The sequence below is a fragment of the Podarcis filfolensis genome (assembly GCF_964270895.1).
Source record: "Podarcis filfolensis genome assembly, chromosome: 17".
Lineage (NCBI taxonomy): Eukaryota > Metazoa > Chordata > Lepidosauria > Squamata > Lacertidae > Podarcis > Podarcis filfolensis.
The window spans coordinates 14,691,733-14,712,081 of record NC_139621.1 but is presented as its reverse complement, the minus strand read 5'-3'; the positions used below and the strand labels follow the sequence as shown (position 1 = coordinate 14,712,081).

Below are 20,349 nucleotides of genomic sequence, written 5' to 3'. Positions count from 1 at the left end.
CGCAAGCATTTTGGACCACTCAGAACCAAAGGGGGGGCTGCAGAAGTTTGGAAAGACCTGTTGTGACAGCAGAAGGCCTTACCTGGGCTTTCGCTGGCAGGACCCATTAGTTGAATCCAGCCTAAAATAAGTGAACAGGCATAAAACACAAGTTGGGCCTCTTTCATAGCCTTAAATAAATTTACTTCATTCTTCAGAAGAGCTGAGGGAGGGAAACCCTTAAATCAGAAGATTTTATTGAGAGAAGTTTATTATGATTTTCAAAAAGTGAAACTTTTATTTTATTTTAATAAATATTTTAAGACAAGTGAAAGTTTTAAGACAATACATTAGTTACTAGAATTCAGTTCATTGTCTACATGACCAAGCTATGTCTGGGCAAATGTGTTCTAACAAAGCAAGCTCTCCGTTTTTTAGATTAGTTCTTAAATACACAGCACATAACCTATTTTAGGGGGAGCATCTTGCAACAGCAAATATTAAGACAAAACACAGAAGAGAAAGATGAAAACATCTGCGTAATGAAGACCTCTGTAGATTCACACACAGGAGGAAAAGTTGACATAAGAATGGGCAATTGGTTTAGCCAATTATTTACAAGAGCATTTCATTAAGAATGTGCTGAAAAGGATTAGAGCAAAATGATCTGTCAAAATCCGATTAGAATGCAGTTATGATATGTAAAGGTGTACACAGATAATATTTGTTGGTTCAGTCTCTTAACACTCCATGCTTGTGAAAGTCTCAAATGGCCTCAATTTTTCAGGATCTCTTAATCAGTAAAAACAGAAGAGCACCATAATGGGGACTATGCAACAAACTAAGTCAGAGTTTGCATTGTTTAACACCAAAATCTCAATGAAAGCATGAGGTTTACAAAAAAAAAATACTTTAGGTAAAAGTGAAATGTTTAAGTTTCTGAAGTTAGTGCATTGTTATATAACAAAGGAATGTTTTCATCTTTACAGATCTTTGCAGATGAAGATTCTTTTACATCCAGTTCCATGCTACTTTTCTGAAAAAGAAACACATATGCCATTCAAAAACTTTTCAATTATTTTTTTAAAACTTGCCTAGAAATAATAGTCCTTTAGGCATAAAGTCTTCCAAGGATGTACCCTGTTATGTATGGGGTAGAAATCTATTACAAAGCAACCTCGGTTAAAACTTTTAAAACTTCAAGTAGCAAAAGGATATTTTTATGGTCACTTTGGCTATTAGAATTTAGATAATATTAAGAATAAGATGGTCAGAACTGAGAGAATATGTTTCACATGTAAGGGCAGAAAATGAGAAATCATTTTCCTTGCACAAACGACGCATGCAAGATCTCTGAATACAAGATTGTTTTTAAAAATCAGCACGTGGATTTTGTTAAATAAAACTACATCCAGAGAGCTTGTTGTGCAAGTGGGAGCAAATGAGAATTAAACAAAGAAATAAAAGACAGCAGACTTTCTTGCTCTAACACAAACTGGTCTGGGAAGTCCCCAAAGTTTAAAAAGCTGTTTGCTACATAGGAAATGGTGGGGCAAAAAAAACAAAAACAAAAAAAACTAGACACTACCTTGGATGTGCAGAATTAGTGGCATGCTTCTTTGGCTCCCGTCTCATGTACATAGGCCGTTTCACATAGCTACTTGCACCCCTGTGTACCTACTATGGTATGACTGCTTGCGCTAGCAAATGCAAATCTGAGCACAGCAGAAATGCAAGCTATTTTATCCCTTACAGAACTGTGCTAGCAGTTTGCTGGCATTCCTTAGCTTCTGCTCCACTCAGTATTAGAAAGTGTTCCATCACAGCAATCCCATGCCTGCTTCAGAAGTCCCATCATGTTCACTGGGGCTTGGGAACATAGGAAGCTGCTTTTTATGGAGTCTACATTGACTGTCATCAGCTCTTCAGAGTTTCAGACAGCAGGTGTGGACCCCCCTAACTGTGGATGATTAGGGAGAAAACCTGCCCCTTCTACGCACAAAGCAGATGCTCTAACCACTGAGCAACTCTGCTTCCCCTGTAGGCAAACAAGAGGACTGTGAATCATACCCTGAAAACAGAGAAATGCCAACCCACCCCAACATGGCAATAAAATGCATTTTCACCTGCAAGATCCAATAGGTACTAACTGTTTAACAGGTCTCCCCTATCCTGTGAGCCCGACTGCTCTCTCTGTGGCGTTGAAGGAAGCGAACCCAGGGGGGAGAGAAGGATCTTTCTTTCAAGAAGAGTCGTGTGCAATGGTTTCCTGGCAAGTTCTGCATCTGATGCATATGGTTTCCCCAAAGGGGTAAGAACATTGCAAGCTTCTAGGCTCGCCGGAGACAGACTAAACTCAGACCTGCACCTTGGGATTTGCTTTTTAGAAAGCAGCGAGTTTTTGAGCGCGGACTTTTTCAACGTTTCCAAGCGCCTTCGAATAGATTGCAAATCCAGTTTGCTCGCACTTCCTGCCACGCAGTCCGGCAAAGCGTTGCTGTCTTCTCTTACTTCATCCAGTTCAAAATCTTTACAACTATTATTAAGGCTTACGAGTGCCCCTTCCTCTGGAAGGGTTTCTTGAAGTATGCCCAGTTGGATAACTTCCTGGCTATCAGAGCAGCTTCCTATCGGAAGACCATCCCATGACACAGTTGTACTCATAGAAGAATTCTGGCTCACGTAAGGAGGCAAAGTCTCTGCCGCAATGCCATTCCATGGACCATCCTCCAGCTCACTTGCACGTTCAGTCTTGAGGCCAGGTTCTGGACTTTTTGTTTCACATTTGCCTGGAACAGCGTGTGTTAACCCTTGCTTCCAAAACATCTCATCCACTGACCCAGCAGCTGCTTGATGGGTCAGCAATTCGCTACGACCAGTAACCACCTGCTGGAAGCAAAATGGAGACCGCACATCCAGAAAAGGAGATTCTGCTGTATCAGACATGCATGAAGACATAAAGCATGCCATACTTGAATCTACTTGGTTTCGAGACGCAGGGACTCGGTCCTCCGGCATGTCTTTTATTGCTTCAGTATGATTCATTTCCACACTTGAGGCTTCTTCATCCTGGATAGCTTTTTTCCAGGAGTTTCTAATTTCAGTAACTAAAATACAATCAAGAATAAGTGAAATGTAACACTGCACTGGAGACCATACTCCTATCCAATGTGTTTCTATTGCACAGTTAGCATGTTACCTTCAAAACTAGCTAGGACAGCTTATATAAATATAAATATATATATTAAAAAATAAATAAATTATTACTTATACCCCACTCATCTGGTCAGGCCTCCACAGCCACTTTGGGAGGCTTCCAACAGGATATTAAAAACACAATAAAACATCAAACACTAAAAGCTTCCCTAAACAGGACTGCCTTCAGATGTCTTCTAAAAGTCAAGATAGTTGTTTGCAGTGGTACCTCGGGTTAAGTACTTAATTTGTTCCGGAGGTCCGTTCTTAACCTGAAGCACCACTTTAGCTAATGGGGCCTCCTGCTGCCGCCACGCCGCCAGAGCCCAATTTCTGTTCTCATCCTGAAGCAAAGTTCTTAACCCGAGGTACTACTTCTGGGTTAGCGGAGTCTGTAACCTGAAGCGTATGTAACCTGAAGCGTCTGTAACCCGAGGTACCACTGTATTTCCTTGACATTTGATGGGAGGGCGTTCCACAGGGCGGGTGCACTACTGAGAAGGCCCTCTGCCTGGTTCCCTGTAACCTCACTTTTCACAGGGAGAGAACCGCCAGAAGGCCCTTGGCGCTGGACCTCAGTGGCCAGGCTGAACAATGGGGGTGGAGACGCTCCTTCAGGGATACTGGGCCCAGGCCATTTGGATTCCCTCGCTTCCTTCCACATGCAATGTCATCAGTTACTTAAGTATAAGGTCCTTAGAAGAATGGTGGATATAACGTCAAAGTTCAGGGAAGCAAAACTATTTGTACTGCCAGACTGTGACTGATCTGCGTTTAAAAATCAGGTTCTGTGTGAGCCGAACAGATTTTCTTAGTTTGAACTGCTCTGCTAATCATGTGAACAGCAAGACAATAGGCTGAAGCATCAACCTCTGACCACTGAAAAGGCTTCCCTCCTCCAGGCATATTTCACCAGGCATCGCCCACAGAATGGAAATGCGTTTTGCTACCATAAGGAAAAGAAACTTACTCTTCATAAACAAAAAATGGATTCTCAGGGAGTGAAGGTAATACCCTAGTCTGTTCCTGTCTTGTACAACAAATGAATCAGGCTGCATACAGCACTGGGTGAAGAGTAAAGTTAAAAGTTGGTAAGAATCACCCCCTTTGGGAACTATTAGCATTTCTGCTAATCTGGCTCGTAACTGAACTCTGACCAACCATTGTTCTCCTCCTTTCCCACATGTAATTACAATTTGGCAGGCTATTCATGCAGGCCAACATAGAGGACATCACACTTTCCCCCAAGAACAGCTGGAGTGATGAGAGGGAACAATTTACTGGCCTCTCAATGAGTCAGTCAGCTCCAAAAAGGGAGCCTCCTGGTCCAGTGGGAGCCACTAGGACAATTTCTGCTTCCTTCTCCCTGACCCTTTAAAGAAAAATGGACAGAGGCAGAAAGGATGAGGATGTATCTGGAAGAACCTGTGTGTCAAAAGGTATCAGCTGCCATTGCCTTCAACACTTGAGTCCTAGAGAAAAACGTTGCCATCTAGCACAGAAGCATCATTGACTGCCCAAAATATTGAACGATTTCTCTGATGGTTTTCATTGTGGTGTCTATTCTACCTGTTCAAGAGAGAACGCGACTTCTTGTAAAATTCCTGCATCAGACAAGGAAATTACATTCCCTCAAAACCTTAACTTTGTACCAACTGGCATTGCAGAATCCTCTGCCATAGATAACTAAAAGGGTGGAATATTAGAGATACTCACTCAGATTTTCTGGGGTCCGTGGAATCTGTTTCTTTGTTAAGAAGGGATCTGAGATTAAGGTGCCCAACAGGTCCTCCAACTCCTGTCCTCCTCCTCGAGTGCCCTGGGGAGAATTAGATACTACTACATCTGCCATCTGCAAAAAAATACACACACAAAAAAAACATACAAGTAACACAGGTTTCCACAGGACCGGGTTCTACTCATGGGACTCTGAATCCAGCTTTGACAAACTATGGGACAATTAACATTGAGCTTTAGAGCAGCATTAGTAAAACTTCAACAGAAAAACTAGTTCATTAGACACCTGCCAACGAAACAGCTTTTAAAGCAGCTGCTCAAGATGCAAGCAGATTTCCCAACTGTTTCCTAGGTGTCAAGAGACCAGGCTGAGGTCTGCAGCTCTGATAAGGAATGGTGGGAGCCTCCCCCTCCTCTAACTAGGTTCCTGAAGCTGCCCAGGAGCAGTAGAGCAGTATAGATTTGAAACAGTGGTTTGCAGAGGAGCATAGTTGGGAAGAACTGAGAGGGTGAACAGCAAAGTGAAGAAGAACTGGGAGAGAGAGAGAGAGAACGCTAACAGACTGACTCTCTCACTGGAAAGTGTCCAGCCTATCAGTCCAAGGTCACGTAGAGCAGATAAGGTGGCTACACAAAAAGCACGGTGGTTGCAAGATGGAAGTGATGGCACTGGGGGGGGGGCAGGGAAGTGGGTGGAAACCTTAATTGGGAACACCTTTCCTCCGAGATGTTCTTGAGCTGTGATCATTAAAATCTCTTTAAATGGTTAAGAAACTGCTTTTGCTTTATTCTGCTTATCCACGGCCAAAGGGAAGGAAGTCCCTCCCCCACCTCAGACCTTCCAATACTGAATCCAGCTAAGCCAGGCATAGGCAAACTCTGGCCCTCCAGGTGTTTGGGACTACAATTCCCATCATCCCTGACCACTGGTCCTGTTAGCTAGGGATGATGGGAACTGTAGTCCCAAACATCTGGAGGGCCGGAGTTTGCCTATGCCTATGCCTGAGCTAAGCAGAGCTGCTTGCCTTGTGGCAATTTTCTGGCTGAATCACATTCAAGGACATCTCTCACCTGTTCCGCCAGTTGCTCTTGTGCCTTCTTCAGAGGATCTTCCCGTTTAACAGAAGATGGCGTTTTGAATGTGTCAGCTTGTTTTTTCTTTGCTGTTTTCGCAGGTCTCGAACTTCTTCCTTTATATCTTAAGAGTTGATAACTAGAGTGATCTGCTGCCTTGGGTGTTTCAGTAACTGATCCCTGAAATGATGCAATTATTTGCACAAATGCTCAAGGACCAGTTTTAGATGCAGACTGTCATTCTTGACAACATAACCACCATGGCAGATTTAACTGCAACTGACAATGCTGCAGTTTCCCAAATTATATGGATTCCCCTATTCAGAAGGGAAAAGCAGGATTTGGGCTGTCACTACAGAAAAGCTTGATGCAGCTGGTTTTCTTCAACAGGTAAAAGATTTTATGATGTCGCAGCAACCAAGCCACATTTGCACCATATACACATTTTAAACATTTAATTTTAAAGATTTTAGGCCCTCTTTCAGAGTAGATAACCTCACAAGATAGCTCCCAAGTTGGCAATTATTGTTAATTGTTATTATATGGAATTATTTTATATATGGAAATGTTTTTAATTGTTTTGACACTTTTGTGTTTCCCCATTATAATTGTTTCATTTGTTTAATAAATTTCACGTATTTTATTGTTGTAACCTGCCCTAGGACGGGTGGTAAGAAATCTAATAAAGAACTAAAAACAGTACACAACATAAAATAAAAAATGAACATCAAGACAACTATTTAAAAACCCAATGAATTGCTTAGAAATATTTATAAATCTATTAGGCCATAGGATAAATAATTCCTTAGGCACAGGAGCACCATTGAAAAGACCCTCTCTCTCATGCATGTCTACTGACAGGAATATATGGTCTCAAGGCCATTAAAAGGTCAAAACCAGTAAAATAATCTTAGGATAAGGTTCAGCTTCTTCAAGGCAATGGCCTCTCTATGAAGTAATAACGTTTTTTGAAGCCGATCAACACCACGCGGAAGGCAGGGAACACTCACAAAATAGTCTATGTGCTGCCTCACACCCAGAGAAGCACTACTTCTTGGTGCCTATATTGTCTCCCTTCTCCTCCAACCAAAAGTAGAAATCACTCCCATCCACAAGCTGGGAAAAACAGAACCAGGCCAAATTATGACTTTACTCCAAGCTCTGTAACTCCTTGTAGACACTTCAGCTTTTCAAGAACAGTTAGGTTACCTTTTCCGAAGATACCCATGCTTCATTTTCAGACGCTGCGGCAAGACTGGAAGAGGGCACGACCATCCTGGGGGGGTGGGGAGAAGCGAAAATATTACTAAATGCATACTGTTGATGCTCTACACTTCATTCAGTCAATAACAGCTGTATGCCTCGTATCTGTCCGTTACGATTTCCCTCAATTCGTCCCGGTCATCAAAAGGCAGTTTTATTATAGGGAGAGCTAGTGCCAACTAGAGCAGAGCTTTATCTCTATTTGAGTATCAGCCTCCCAGAAGTATAAAGGTGAATCTCATGAACAACAATATATGCACACGCAAAGAATTAAGTGCCTGGCAATATATGCTTCATAGAATGCTTTTAAAGACAGCTTGCACACAAATCGCAACTGCACACCATGCCACACAATCACAAATTGATGAAGACCAGTTTACGAACTGGTAGCAATCCACACAGAGAACTTCAAGCAAAATCAGTGTTTTACATATGGTAAGTACTGTATTTTCCCATGTATATCTCTTCAAATAGAGAAAATGGGGGGAGACTGTCCAGAGTTGCTGAGCTTTTTTGGGGGGAGATTGGCCAGAGTTGTTGATTTGGGGTGGATTGCCCAGACTTGTTGAGCATTTGGGGTGGCGGTTTTGCCAAAAATCGCTCACCCAGAGGAATTCAACAGCCAACTGTCTGCACACTCGCCGAAAGCAAGCACCAATTGCCGCAGAAGCCAGTAGCCAGCGGACCTTGCAGCACCCACCAATCACCCACAAAAATGCCGCGGGCAATATCCTGTTTGCAGCAGCCACCAATCGCCCGTCCCCCCTCTCCACTATCCATGTATAAGATGACCCCAAGTTTTTAGCACAATTATTTTAAGAAAATAACTTAAGTCTTATACACGGGAAAATACGGTATTTCCCCCTATTTCGATAAACTATTTATAGTCCTTTATAGGAAGGGCTACAAGAGCTGGAAGGTATGCCTCATATATAGCTGGGTCAATATTGACCTGTGCAGAATCAGTTGCACGCGTAGCTCAAATGATATTTCAACCCTAAGAACTTCAGGGAGCAGCATGCATGTCTTACGAGGGGGGGGGGGACGGACAACATTCTTCAGAGATGCTTCCCAAACCTGACAGGAGCAGCAGCAGCGCAAGTGGGGTCCTCCTCACTTGAGGGTAGCTTCCCATTACAAGAGAAACCAAGCATAAATTAATTCAGCTCTGCTGTTCCTCCTCTGCCCCCATATTGGACCTGGGCGCATCTTGGGACTAAGGAAACGTAAGAGACGGCAGGTAAGTGAAGCCATATAGCCTTAGAGCTCAAATCTAGATTTGCATCAGAAGGAAAAGACTGATTCGCATTGCATTTCCATGAGATGGTCACAGAACTATAAACAAGAGGTGAGATGTGTAGTAGTACTTCATCCCTGTATACCTGCTCCTCCAATTTTCAGACTTGTGTCACATTCCACACACACACACACACACACACACACACACACAGCCCTTTGATGCATAAGGACATATTAAAGCCATACCTCTCTGCAATTACCCCATCTGAACTACCTTGACATCTTGATGCTTTGCCAGGAAGCTCAAGTTCTGTTTTCTGAAAACTCTTCTTCTTAGTAGAATCTAAAAATACATTTTTACAAAGAGAATCATGGCTTTTCGAGAAGTGCAAATTTGTTATATTTGGCATCCCCAAACTCGGCCCTCCAGATGTTTTGGGACTACAATTCCCATCACCCCTGACCGCTGGTCCTGTTAGCTAGGGATGATGGGAGTTGTAGTCCCAAAACATCTGGAGGGCCAAGTTTGGGATTCCTGCCCTAATGACTAATATTACATGCCTCAAATATTGTGCCCATGTTAGCAAGATGATTAAAAAATTATGGCTAATGATGATAATTTTAAATGTATAAATATGCAAAGAGGAAAACAGACATGTCTGCGACTGTTGCCGTCGAAAGCCCTTACCCATGCTCTGAGGCTATGGATCTCAGGGCAGGATTGATAAAGCTGCTCTTGAGATTTACCTGGAATTGATGCAGGGTACTGGCAGAAGACACTGCTTTTATAAGCTTCCTCGGTAGCAGGAGAAAAAGAAAGGGGAGACATGGCTGGTAATAAGTCAAGTGCCTTAAAAAGAAAGACATTCAAAAAGTTATGTTAAACAATATTTTTAGCTCTGAGTAATATATCATTAATATTCCAGAAAACTTAAAATTCCTACAAAATTTTAAAACCACACAGCCTCTTTTCAAAATCTAAAAGGCTGCCCTTACGTTTTACCATTTCAATAAACATTTGAAAACTTACAACCTTACAATATTAAGGGGGTCATAAGTTTGGCTCTTTAAGATGGTTCAAATCAAGAGAATTAACCACTGCAAAATACTTGAGGATTTTACCAGCGTCACTACCAAAAAATGTGTTGGTCAAGTTAAACAATTAGTATAACAATAAGAGGATTGCTTTTGGGATTTTTATAGGCAATTTGTTTCAATTCATTTTATACAGAAAACACACATTTTAAAAAATCAACACAAGCCTTTTACTCTCCCTGAAAAGATACTTACAGGATCTGGATTTTTAATTAAATGAAAAGGTGACTGGCCAAGGCAATTTTCCCACTTCAAATCCCATTCCTGCTGTTTTTTAGAAATAGACTGCTTTATTGATACACAATCTTCACGTTTTAATTTTTGCCTGTAAGAATTTGAAGAATAACCAACATAGTTACTACAGTGTTTTATTAAAGCAAACTGAGATTTCATGAACAAATGACTTCTATCAAGTGAATGTATCTGCTATAAATACACAGCAGCTGTGCCTTAGCTAAAGTCTAGTTGTGAACCATAATTAGAGTAAGCAGAAAGAAACTGCAAGACCACAATATACAAGTTTCATTTACAAAAATCTGAAGCTATTTGATACTCACAAAAGTAAGTTTGTGTCTTAAAAAGTTAACAGTTACTAGACTACTAGTATAGACCTGAAAAGCAAGAATACTCACCAAAAGGCAATTGAAATGAGCTAACTGCAGGTTAATAAAATCAGAAGGTAAAGAGTACAGGTCCTCTGTTTAAAATAGAATCTGGACACCAAGACATACAGGGAGAAAGGAATTTCGTACTCCAAGTTCAGATCCATCAACTAGTCCAGAAACAAATAATGTGCTTGTATGCTTCCCACTCTTTTCTATTCTGTTTCTTAATACTTCCAGGGCTTGTTAAACCACACTTTCCTCATGGCATCCAAACCAGAAAACTCTGATTTAAGCAAGTCGTAAAAAAACAGGAATGTTCCTGGTTTTAGGGATTACTTAAAGCAGTTTCCTGGTTCAGATATCATGAGAAAATTGACTTAATAAACCATAGAAGTATTGACTTAAGGTCGATAACAGAAGAGGGGGCATAGTTTGCTCCAGATCCAGGAAATCATGGTTTACCAGACCCTTACATCTAAGCCAGGCCAGTAAGTCAGTTTATTCACGCCACAAGTATGTGAAAAGCGGCTGTGCATGTAGGATATGCAAGCCACAGACTTCTGAACTCACCTCAGTGACTTAAGACCCTGTAAATTAACATTCTGGTATTTGGTCTTTCCTTCCATGTACTGAAGATCCAATTTTAGCGCATTCTTGTCAATGCGCCAGCGCTCATGCATCAGTATTTCCAAGGCTTTATTGAGTAAGTGGACGACTGTTAAAAAGTTTAGTTTTCCTTCTTCATAGACATTCCCTACATGAAACTGTAAAACATTGCAAACAAGGGGAGGAACTGATTAATACCGAAATACATCGTTGTAACACCCCATTCCTCTTTCAAAAACTGAGCAAAATATAATGGGATAGTGAGCCATGCAAGACAAATGGAGTGAAGACCGTGATTTAAGAGATAACTGAGTGCCTGTGGCTTGAGATTCAGGGCTGTAGGTTGTTTCTTTATGCCATGGGCCTGGAAGTCAAAGGGGGAGTGGCAAAAGAAGAAGGCATCACTGATTTTTCATTCTGATTTTTCAAGGAACTACCGAGAAAGGGGCACCAAAAGACTTTTGGCATCATGCTAGTGTATGCTTGGGAGCAATCAGTAAACTTCTCTATATTATATATGCATGGAACCTCATCCAACCCAATGATCGGTCAGCTGCAAGGAGAGCCTGGCTCACGTAAGCCCAACTCAGTGTAAGGGTGGAATGATCTTGCAAGAAGTACAACCCATAGAACAGAGCTCTTTGATTTAAGTTTGATTACATCTTCACTATACTGCAGATCTTTCCCTGCATTTTGTCTTAACAAAGTTGCTAATCACAATAACTAGGGGACAATGAATTTCAGACAACCAAACGAAACAACACAAGAGAAAAAAACAATTCTACAGAAACAGTGGCGCAAAAACAAAGATGCAAAGAAACTTACTTGGTGCATATCCTTTTCAACTTTTTCAAGTAGAGGCCTTGGAACATTAATAGCGACACTTGTGCCATCTAATACGTACTGGTCAATATGACCTTTGACAACTGAATCTACAACTTCTATTTCTTTTTTTAGACGTGTAAGTGTTTCCGTTATCTGTGTCCATAAACAGCGAACCTTTGGAAGTAAAGGAAAGCGGGGGTGGAAATGAGAGAGAAAATGAGATACTTTGAGAAAGCAGAAATATGCATGCGCGTAAAATGACAGTCCTTGGAGGCAGGGCACCAGATGGTGATAGTTGGAATTACATGATCAAATATCCTCACCTTCTCAACTCTCTCTGCCGTGTTGTTCTGACTTGGATTAACACCTTTCTCCATTCTAGCCAGAAAGTGAAAAACACAAAAAGTGTGAGCCAACGGTATAATTTGTGCTACAGCAAAAGCTGGCTCACATATTCTGGTGTATTTTGCTAACAGCTAATCAGTAGCCATTGAGAGCATTAGGCATGACAAGAGCGTATCGTATCACATACAAGTCAACACAAAATGCTTCCTTCTCCCACTTCTCATATCCGCCAGATATTATGTTGTAATGAAAATGTGTTAACACCACAACCAGGGCAAAAAAACTCTAAACTGAAACTTTCAAATGTAAGCAAGCTAAGAGGGTACACTTACTTTTGGAGCTGCTTGTCCAGATCTGCATTTTCAAATTTCAAATCTCTAATTCGCTTACTAAAATGCCTGCAAACAAAGAAGTAAAAGCCAATAGCTACAGGTAAAGATTCTTAAATGTACAATACTCTCAAAAGCAGCTGGTGAAGAGCAAACAGCATTTATTCCTTAAGCCCCAAACCCCCAATATGTGCTTCACATAGTTCATGTGTTTACTTTTTTAGTAATATGCAATTCTAAGATGGCAGCTCCCTAAATGTTTTGGTTTGTTTGTTTGTTTGAATCAAGAAGCCTTTTTTAGCTACACTGTCCTCCTCCCTAGGGATTTACTCCTATTCTCCCTGACATCTTTGTAGAGACTGCCCTATGTCTTTTGGCAGGATCATGAATTTATTTGGCTTCTAGTCTTTTTTGAAGTGCTAAGATTTTGTCTTACATTTTTGTAAGTTTCATACTTACTTTTTTATTTGAATTGTGTATTTGTGTGCTACCCTTTGTGAGGGCCTTTTTTGGCTGGAAGGCAGCACAGAAACGAAAACTCAACTATCTCAGCTATACGGTTGTTTGGATCCCTCAAACTGCTACAACTTACATGTTATAGAAACTCTACTTACAATGCTTTTTTCTGCAATTCTTGAATCAAAGTGTCTTCCTTTTGCAGACCGTGTAAAAATCTGTTTTGTGCTACATGATATTTTGCAACTGCAATGTTCAAGTCAGGAGGTCTTGAGTTCACTGCTTCTGGATAGGATATGTCAGCACCTACATGGAAGAAGAAAGTTTCTCAAGCCTTTTGTGCATGGGCCCCCCTTCATTCTGTTTTTTGATCCCTTGAACCCAGTATCAACTGCATGTCCTACAATTTATTTCCCACGTGGCGTGCATATAAAAAAATCTAGTTTGGAATAGAAAGCCGTCCAAGAAATTATTGCTTACCTGCAGAATCTACTTTAACATGTTGCAATATGACATATCTTGCGAAGCAGTACATTAGATGAATGAACTTAGAGCCACCGGGAGAAAGGAATAAAGATGCGACGACTGGAGGAAAGCTGTTTCCACATTCGTCCTGGGGAATTAAAAGGATAAAAAAGTGAACAAAGGAAGTGAACTGCAGCCTACAACTCTATCTCTTAGATTTAAGCTTTAGCTACTACGTTTGTAGCACTAATACAATCGGCAAATAAAACAATACCAAGTAGCTTTGACAAATCAGCATACTTTGCTTCACCATTTCCTGAGGCTTGCACCAATACCGAACTTCTGATTGTATTGCTTTCTTATGATTTTAAATTGTTTTACTGTAGAGTTTAATTAAGGATGTTGAGTGCCCCAATGGATTTGTTATTGTGGATCTAAGTATGTATCAATTTTATAGCTGTGTGCTTAGAAGCCATTATGACATTTAAGTGGTTTATAAATTAATAAATAATATTGTGCCTGAGCCACAGCTCACAATACACCTTCCTTCCTCTGCCGAGAGAGAGGGGGAAAAGAAGAGGGGGAGGGAGGTGCCCCACCACCACTCAGCATGCAAGGTCCACAGATTACTTCCCCACCCCAGGGAATGTGGCACTGGACAGAACAGAGGTAGCCCACCCCATCACTGGTCTGAACGAGGCTGTAGTTTCTGAAGGAACAGGCACACAGTCTGGAAGTACTCCTTGACTCATCACTGCCACTGGAAGTGACAGTAGTGATCTCAGTAATTAGGAGTGCTTTGTAGAGTTGGAAGGGACCCCAAAGGGTAATCTAGTCCAAGCCTCTGAAATGCAGAAATCCCAGCCAGGAGAGGAAGAGGGCCGTGAAGTCCAGACCCCCAAAGTGGCCCAATGTTCAAAGGAGGCACCTGTGGAACGAGAGCAGCCCTTCCATCACTCCGACCAGCCCCCATGGTTACTTTGGGAATCAGCCAAGTAAGAATGGTGGAGGCCCCCCAGGATCTATGTTGGCGATTGCATGTTGTTGTTGCCGTTTGTAAACCAGTTAAAGTAACAACCAGGGTGCCATCCCTCCCTCCCCGACCCCCCGTCGGCAGCTGTTCTGGGACGAGCAGGGATTCCCAGACATCATTGCTGTGCTAACAATGGCCATTCCGGGACAGGGACAGCTTAGTTACAGTGACCCATGTACCAGTAGAATCACAACTGGATTTTTGTGGAAGTTAAGACAGGCTCTGGAATTGGACACATTTTGTCACAGGCTAACAACTTTTATTTTTACACGCTTTGCCAAATGTTTTCCCATGGAAAACATCCCATTTTTTCTCTGATAATAGTTTTATCTGTTTTTATTTGTTATCTTTTTGTTTTTTATTATTGTTGGATTTTGTTACTATTATTATTGTTGTTATTACTATTATTGTTACTATTATTATTATTCAGCCCATCTGGGTGGCTCCCAAAAACACTATAAAGAATCAAACGCTAAAAACTTCCCTGAAGTTTATTCATATTCCAAACAAATGAAGGAATAACTTCTGCTGTGCTGAATCTCATCCAGCATGACTTCATCAAATGTACTTTTATGTTGGCACTGGGTGTTTCAAATTCAATCCCACGTGCTGCAACCATGGGATTGCAAAGCCATATTTAAATGCCCTGTTTAAAAACTAAAGAGAGGTACCAATGTTCTGATCCTGGACAGCAACAATTTAAACTGACCAGCTACTTTGGGGGCTGGCAAGGAAACCTCCCCAAAGGAACAAGTACTGGAGGGAGGAATCTTCGTCCACACTCCTTTCTGGCTCTCCTTTCAAACAGTTTCTATCATTTACTGGCAACTTGAACTACTTGTGTTGTTGCAAGATGATGAAAGCGTGAAAAAGGTGAAATGGTGGAGGCAGAGAAGAGGGCATGAGAGAACTCTCCCTCTCAACACCTAAAGAGTCAGAACACAAAGTCCGAAAGGAATTCTCACAGACCACCAATATGTATGGGGCAAATATGTGAACCCCTTTTTCATTCTTACCGATACTTACTGAAATTCTTCTTAGCCATTCGTAGCTATGTTTCCTGAATTCAGAGTCTGTCTTTTTATCTGTTGGAGGAAAACAAAATCTTTCCAGGGAAGGGAAAGAAGTCAATTTCAACAAACGTTCAATGAATCAGATATATTTCTCACAAAACATAGCAATACAAAAGGCTCAGTGTTCTCTAAACAGATTTGCATTAAGAAAAACCTAAGTATCCCACCTAGGATAGAGTTTGCATAGACAACAGTTGTAGTCAATTTTCAGGCTGGCATTGATAGTACTAAATCATCCCCAACCCCTGGCCAAGCTGATGGGAGGTGGAGTCCAAAAACTTCTGGAACACACCCTGTTGACTACCCCTGTGCTAAATAATAGGCAAGTTATGGAGACAAGAGGCACGTTACAATTACAGCAATGTGTTCCAAATGGGCAACCTCTGAAGAATTTTTGGAAGCTTCAGCTGATGTGGAATATGTAAACAAAGGGTTTTGGTGTGTGTTCACCAAGAGAACATGCGCTGACTACTTTCCAACTGCTGCACAGGCTTCCAGTTCACTTCCAAACACAAGCTGACATACAAGTCTCTCACTACATGACTTGGGTCCAAAATACCAAAAGGAGCATCGTCTCCAATATAAATCTGCCTAATCTTAAGATCTCCAGGTCCCATCAGTGATGAATGACAAATAGCTAGGAGACAAGCACCTCTTCTAGGGTGCTGTGGCAGCACCTAGACTGATAAATTCCCTGCCTTAGGAAGTCTATTTGGCCTGCTTTCTCTTCAGCTTTTGTCACATAGTTAAGCGGGGGTTGACAAAATATAGCTGGCTTAACGGCCAGGCATTAGTTTCTACTAGCTAGCTGTGCAGTCTAGTTCCACTATGATAGCACAATAATATTACCTGAATTTATCAATAAATATATTATCTTGAAAAAACATATATCTTAAATTGATATAGCTTGGGTTTTTTAAATTCTGTTTTTAACTAGAGATTTATTCCACAGCCTTTCCTCCCTCACTTTCTCAGGTTTTTTGTTTTCCCACCCAGCCAGTCATTTTGTCTCCAAAATCCTATCTACATGTTTCGTTTGGAAATAAATCACTATCCATTGCTTTTGTGGATAGTTAGAACTTAATGACTGCAAAAAAAGCAGATAAAAAGAGATCAAGTTCCATTCTGAATGCCCACAGCCTTGTTTAAGCTAGAATTCCTGCTTGCTACAACAGATTGGCATTAGCATAAATAACTGAACACATATCATCTTACCAAGCGACTGGCTTCCTCCATCTGCATCTTTTGAAACTGAGCTAACCATGACAATTAGTAAAGCTTGAAAGCTTTTTATCACCTAATTCACTTGTCAGAAAATTCTGGCACATGACTTAGTCTTATCCCAGCAGGTATCTGACCTTTCAGAATAATTTATTTTAGTGAACTGATCTCTTGCTTTTATATACTTTCCTGAGTGCAAGTATTATTTAACATAGAAGCCCTTACTTCTGAATAGACATTTGCAAGATTGCACTGTTAAATGCACTGCTATGTTTTATAAGTAATAAATTGTGTAATCGTATATTCCAAACACTGAATACTATATTGTTACAAAGATATTATTCATGACATCAGTTGGAAAAGAGTTCTATTGCTCATTGCTATCAGTTTCCAGCACCCTGTGACCTCAACACCACAAAGAAGATCTTGCAGGAGTTGCAACTAAATAATCTCCAGAAAATGTGCAGCAAGTCCCTTGTTAGCTAGTTTTTCCTCTCAAACAAAGGCTACACACAGAGAGAGCAGCAGCAGTAAGCTTAAAATCTCAAAAAATGATGTGAAGAAATGGAGGAAAGGATGTTAAATTAACAAGTAGTACCTACACATTCCTCTAATTCTATTAATCACATCCACAAGAATTCTTCCCCCTACCTTGTGCACAATATGCATCCTTTTGGTGGGCAGAGGAGGAGTAGAAACAAACATTATGGTTATCTCCTCTGCAGCAAGACTAGACCTCTACTACTTGTGGGCTGGATATTACACTATTTTCTTTTAATGGGGAGCAATACGGCAGTCCCACAAAGGGATAGCAATGTACAATTTCTCCCCAGAGGAAGGCTGCTACTAGCAATTGTGGGCTGCATAGTTGCTGGGCCCTTGGCCACACAGCTATCAAACTGGCAAGCACCCTGTTACCCTTTTCTGCAGGAAAGGGTGAAAAGGCGCTGCCTGGCAGAGACCAACTACATTCTGGTGGCCACAATTTTTAGTTTGGCTTGTAAGGCCATCCAGAAGTTGTGGACCCGTTCATAATTTTGTCTATAAGAAAAAGCCATTGAGTAATAATGCATCCTTTAAATGAAGTTAAAGAGAAATGACACTCACCTGAAAATCTCATTACAACGAGACTGGTCTACGTTGGAAAACAGGAAGTGCACAACGATACTAAATGCATCTTTGTTCGGTTTATCAAACATGTTCCTAAAAAAAATAAAAAAATATGAAAACCAGAAATGTCCTTGTAAAGGAAACAATTGCCACATGCACAAACCTCAGCACCCACCAGGATTGCCTCCTTTCCTCCCTTAGAGGGCCCTTCAATGCACTGATAGCAGCTCACAAAATAACAAGATTTATAGAGAAGCAGGTTGTTGTTTTTTGGAGCAAGAAATGGGATTAACATCCAACCATGCTTTATTTCCCCTCTTATAATAGCACATTTAAAACTTACAGGAGTGCTACAAGGCCACAGTCCTGCACTATTAATTCTTTCCCATGATCCATTTTAGTGTCGGTAAATACAATTTGCATGAACGTGGACATTCTTTTTTAATTTTAAGGGAGAGAGGTGCAGTGATGGGAATACTTCATCTACCAACATTTGCCCGCCAGAGGTGTGCTTAAGGTACACGATTACTTGATTTTTAAGACGGTACCGTATCTTTTTCAAAAAACCACTACCATAAACAATATACTCGAATAAACCCCCATAGCATTTTAACCCCCACCAGCGCTGTTGCTTCTAGGAACTTGTGTGAGATGTACACCCATTAAACCAGTGGGTCTCCAGCTGCTTTCAAACTACTGTACAATTCCCATCACGGAGTCACAGAATTGTAGAGTGGGAAGGGACCCCTAAGGTCATCCAGCCCAACCCCCTGCAATGCAGGAATCTCAGCTAAAGCGTTCTTGGCAGACAGGGCTGGATTTAGGTTTAATGACACCCTCAGCTCCTGAAGGTAATGTGGCCATTTATATGTCCAGCTGTGCTTTGTCAACAACAAATTGTTGCTGTTTCTTGCATTGAATATATGCTATATGGTCAAGGACATTAATAGACAGAATATTAAACTGTTTTTATATGCAACAACAGCAGCAAGAATATTGTTGGCCCAGAAATGGAAGCAAGAAGAAATACCAACGAAAGAAGAATGGCAGACAAAATTAGTGGACTACGCAGAACTGGATAAAATGACAGGAAGAATTATTTGAAACCTGTGGGACCAGAAATTCACAGAAGATTGAAATAAATTTACAAATTATTTGAAGAGCAACTGTAATCAACAAATTACGCTAGTAGGACTACAAGAAGTTTTGTAAGGAGGAACATATGAAATATTGCAAAGAAGAGAAAGAAGAGAGGTATTAGTTATATTTATGTAATAGTGAAAGTAAGAAATGTAAATTAAGTGGAAAAGATTGGAAAATTTTCTGATGTGATTGATGGAAGTCAAAAAAATTGTATAAGATATAAAAGTATGTTTCATAATTGTTGAAAATGATATGTTAAAAAACCAATAATATATATATATATATATATATATATATATATATATATATATATATATACATATATATATATAAAAGAATATGTGCTATATGGTAATTTATGGACCTAATAGGTACCTAAAGCCATTTGCACATGACAAAATATGTATTTTATCAAAGTAACTGTGGAACTGAAATACCACTGTTGAACTGAAATGCAATTAAGAAAAAGTATAATAATGCTGTAGTGAAATCTGGGGGGGGGGCCAAGAAAGTGGGGCCCCCAACCTCTGCTTAAGAAACCTCCAAGGAAGGCTGAGGACAATGGGAGTTGTAGTCCAAAAAACAGCCGGAAACCCAAATTTGGGAAACGCAGCATTAAACAAAGGTCAGTTTAAAAGAAAAAAGAAAAAAAAGGCCCACTCACACGCCCAGGCCGAGATGCGTGGAGACCCTCCCGGCGGCGGCTTTTTCCGGGTCGAAGCCCAGCGCCAGAAGGTAGAGCCAGAGGTGCTCTTTCTCCCAGGCGGGAGGAGGCGGGAGCTGCTGCGCGCTCATGGCCGCGAGGCGAACTGGGGCTGACCCGTGTCTTCCTTTCCTCACGTGCAGGTATATCCTCCGCGTCAGCGCTCTGCAATTCCTCAAGGGTTCCGCCTTCGCCAAGCCCTTCAGCTCCTCTCAGAGGCGCCCTTCTTCTTCAGCCTCAGCCGCCGCCGCCGCCGCCTCGCCCACCACACGAGCCGCCATTGAGGCTCAAACCGCCAAAAAAGAAAACGGGGAGCGGCGGCGAGGCGCGCGCCAGCCAATCAAAAAGGAACATGCTCGGATCCAGCCAATGGGGGGCAACCGGCATCCGAGTTCCCAGCATGCACCGCTTGCATGACATATACTGTACCCGACTCTCAACCGAGGAACGCTGGCGTAGAGCTACGAAAAGGGTAGAGGCGGCTACTAGTTGAGTGTCTGTCTGCTACGCGAGGCTCTTCCGCAGGCGGAGAGCGAAAGCTGCTCCTTAGCAACGGAGGGGAAAAATCCCCTCGGGCTTTCAATCGGTGCTGGATTTATGTATAAGCTAAACAAACTCTAGCTTAAGGCCCCACTCTCTTGGCCTCTCCCCCAAAAAAAATTAAAGGGGGAAAAACCTGGGTGTACAATTCCAAAATATAAGATGAAAAACAAATAAAATAAATCCTACATACAGTAACAGTGTTTTGTAAGTCCTGGGCCCCGCCTGCTAGCCTGCTCCCTAAAATATCCCTGGTTTGCTCCTTTCTATATATAGGGTACCTAAATTCTGTTACTTATAATTATTAGTCGTT

At 41.3% G+C, this 20,349-nt stretch overlaps 1 protein-coding gene and 1 long non-coding RNA gene across 3 annotated transcripts in view; both read right to left on the bottom strand.

The window, feature by feature from the left end:
• Window positions 1-20,349, bottom strand: part of LOC310753144 — a 356,996-nt gene that overhangs the window by 233,883 nt on the left and 102,764 nt on the right. The window lies entirely within an intron of this gene.
• Window positions 220-19,837, bottom strand: HAUS6 (HAUS augmin like complex subunit 6). 2 transcript variants are annotated; one of them, XM_083593095.1, is made up of 17 exons: window positions 19,458-19,837; window positions 17,648-17,743; window positions 15,273-15,351; window positions 13,229-13,361; window positions 12,907-13,054; window positions 12,296-12,361; window positions 11,942-11,996; window positions 11,619-11,792; window positions 10,758-10,951; window positions 9,778-9,907; window positions 9,235-9,337; window positions 8,734-8,830; window positions 7,195-7,261; window positions 5,983-6,165; window positions 4,891-5,026; window positions 2,130-3,086; window positions 220-1,015 (listed from the first exon to the last, which is right to left on the bottom strand). In XM_083593095.1, the coding sequence occupies exons 1-17, from the start codon at window positions 19,586-19,588 to the stop codon at window positions 1,008-1,010; spliced, it is 2,757 nt and encodes a 918-aa protein (XP_083449221.1). In that variant the 5' UTR covers window positions 19,589-19,837; the 3' UTR covers window positions 220-1,007. The 2 variants fall into 2 exon arrangements, with proteins under 2 accessions (XP_083449221.1, XP_083449222.1); XM_083593096.1 differs by having other exon boundaries at window positions 15,273-15,331; window positions 19,458-19,808.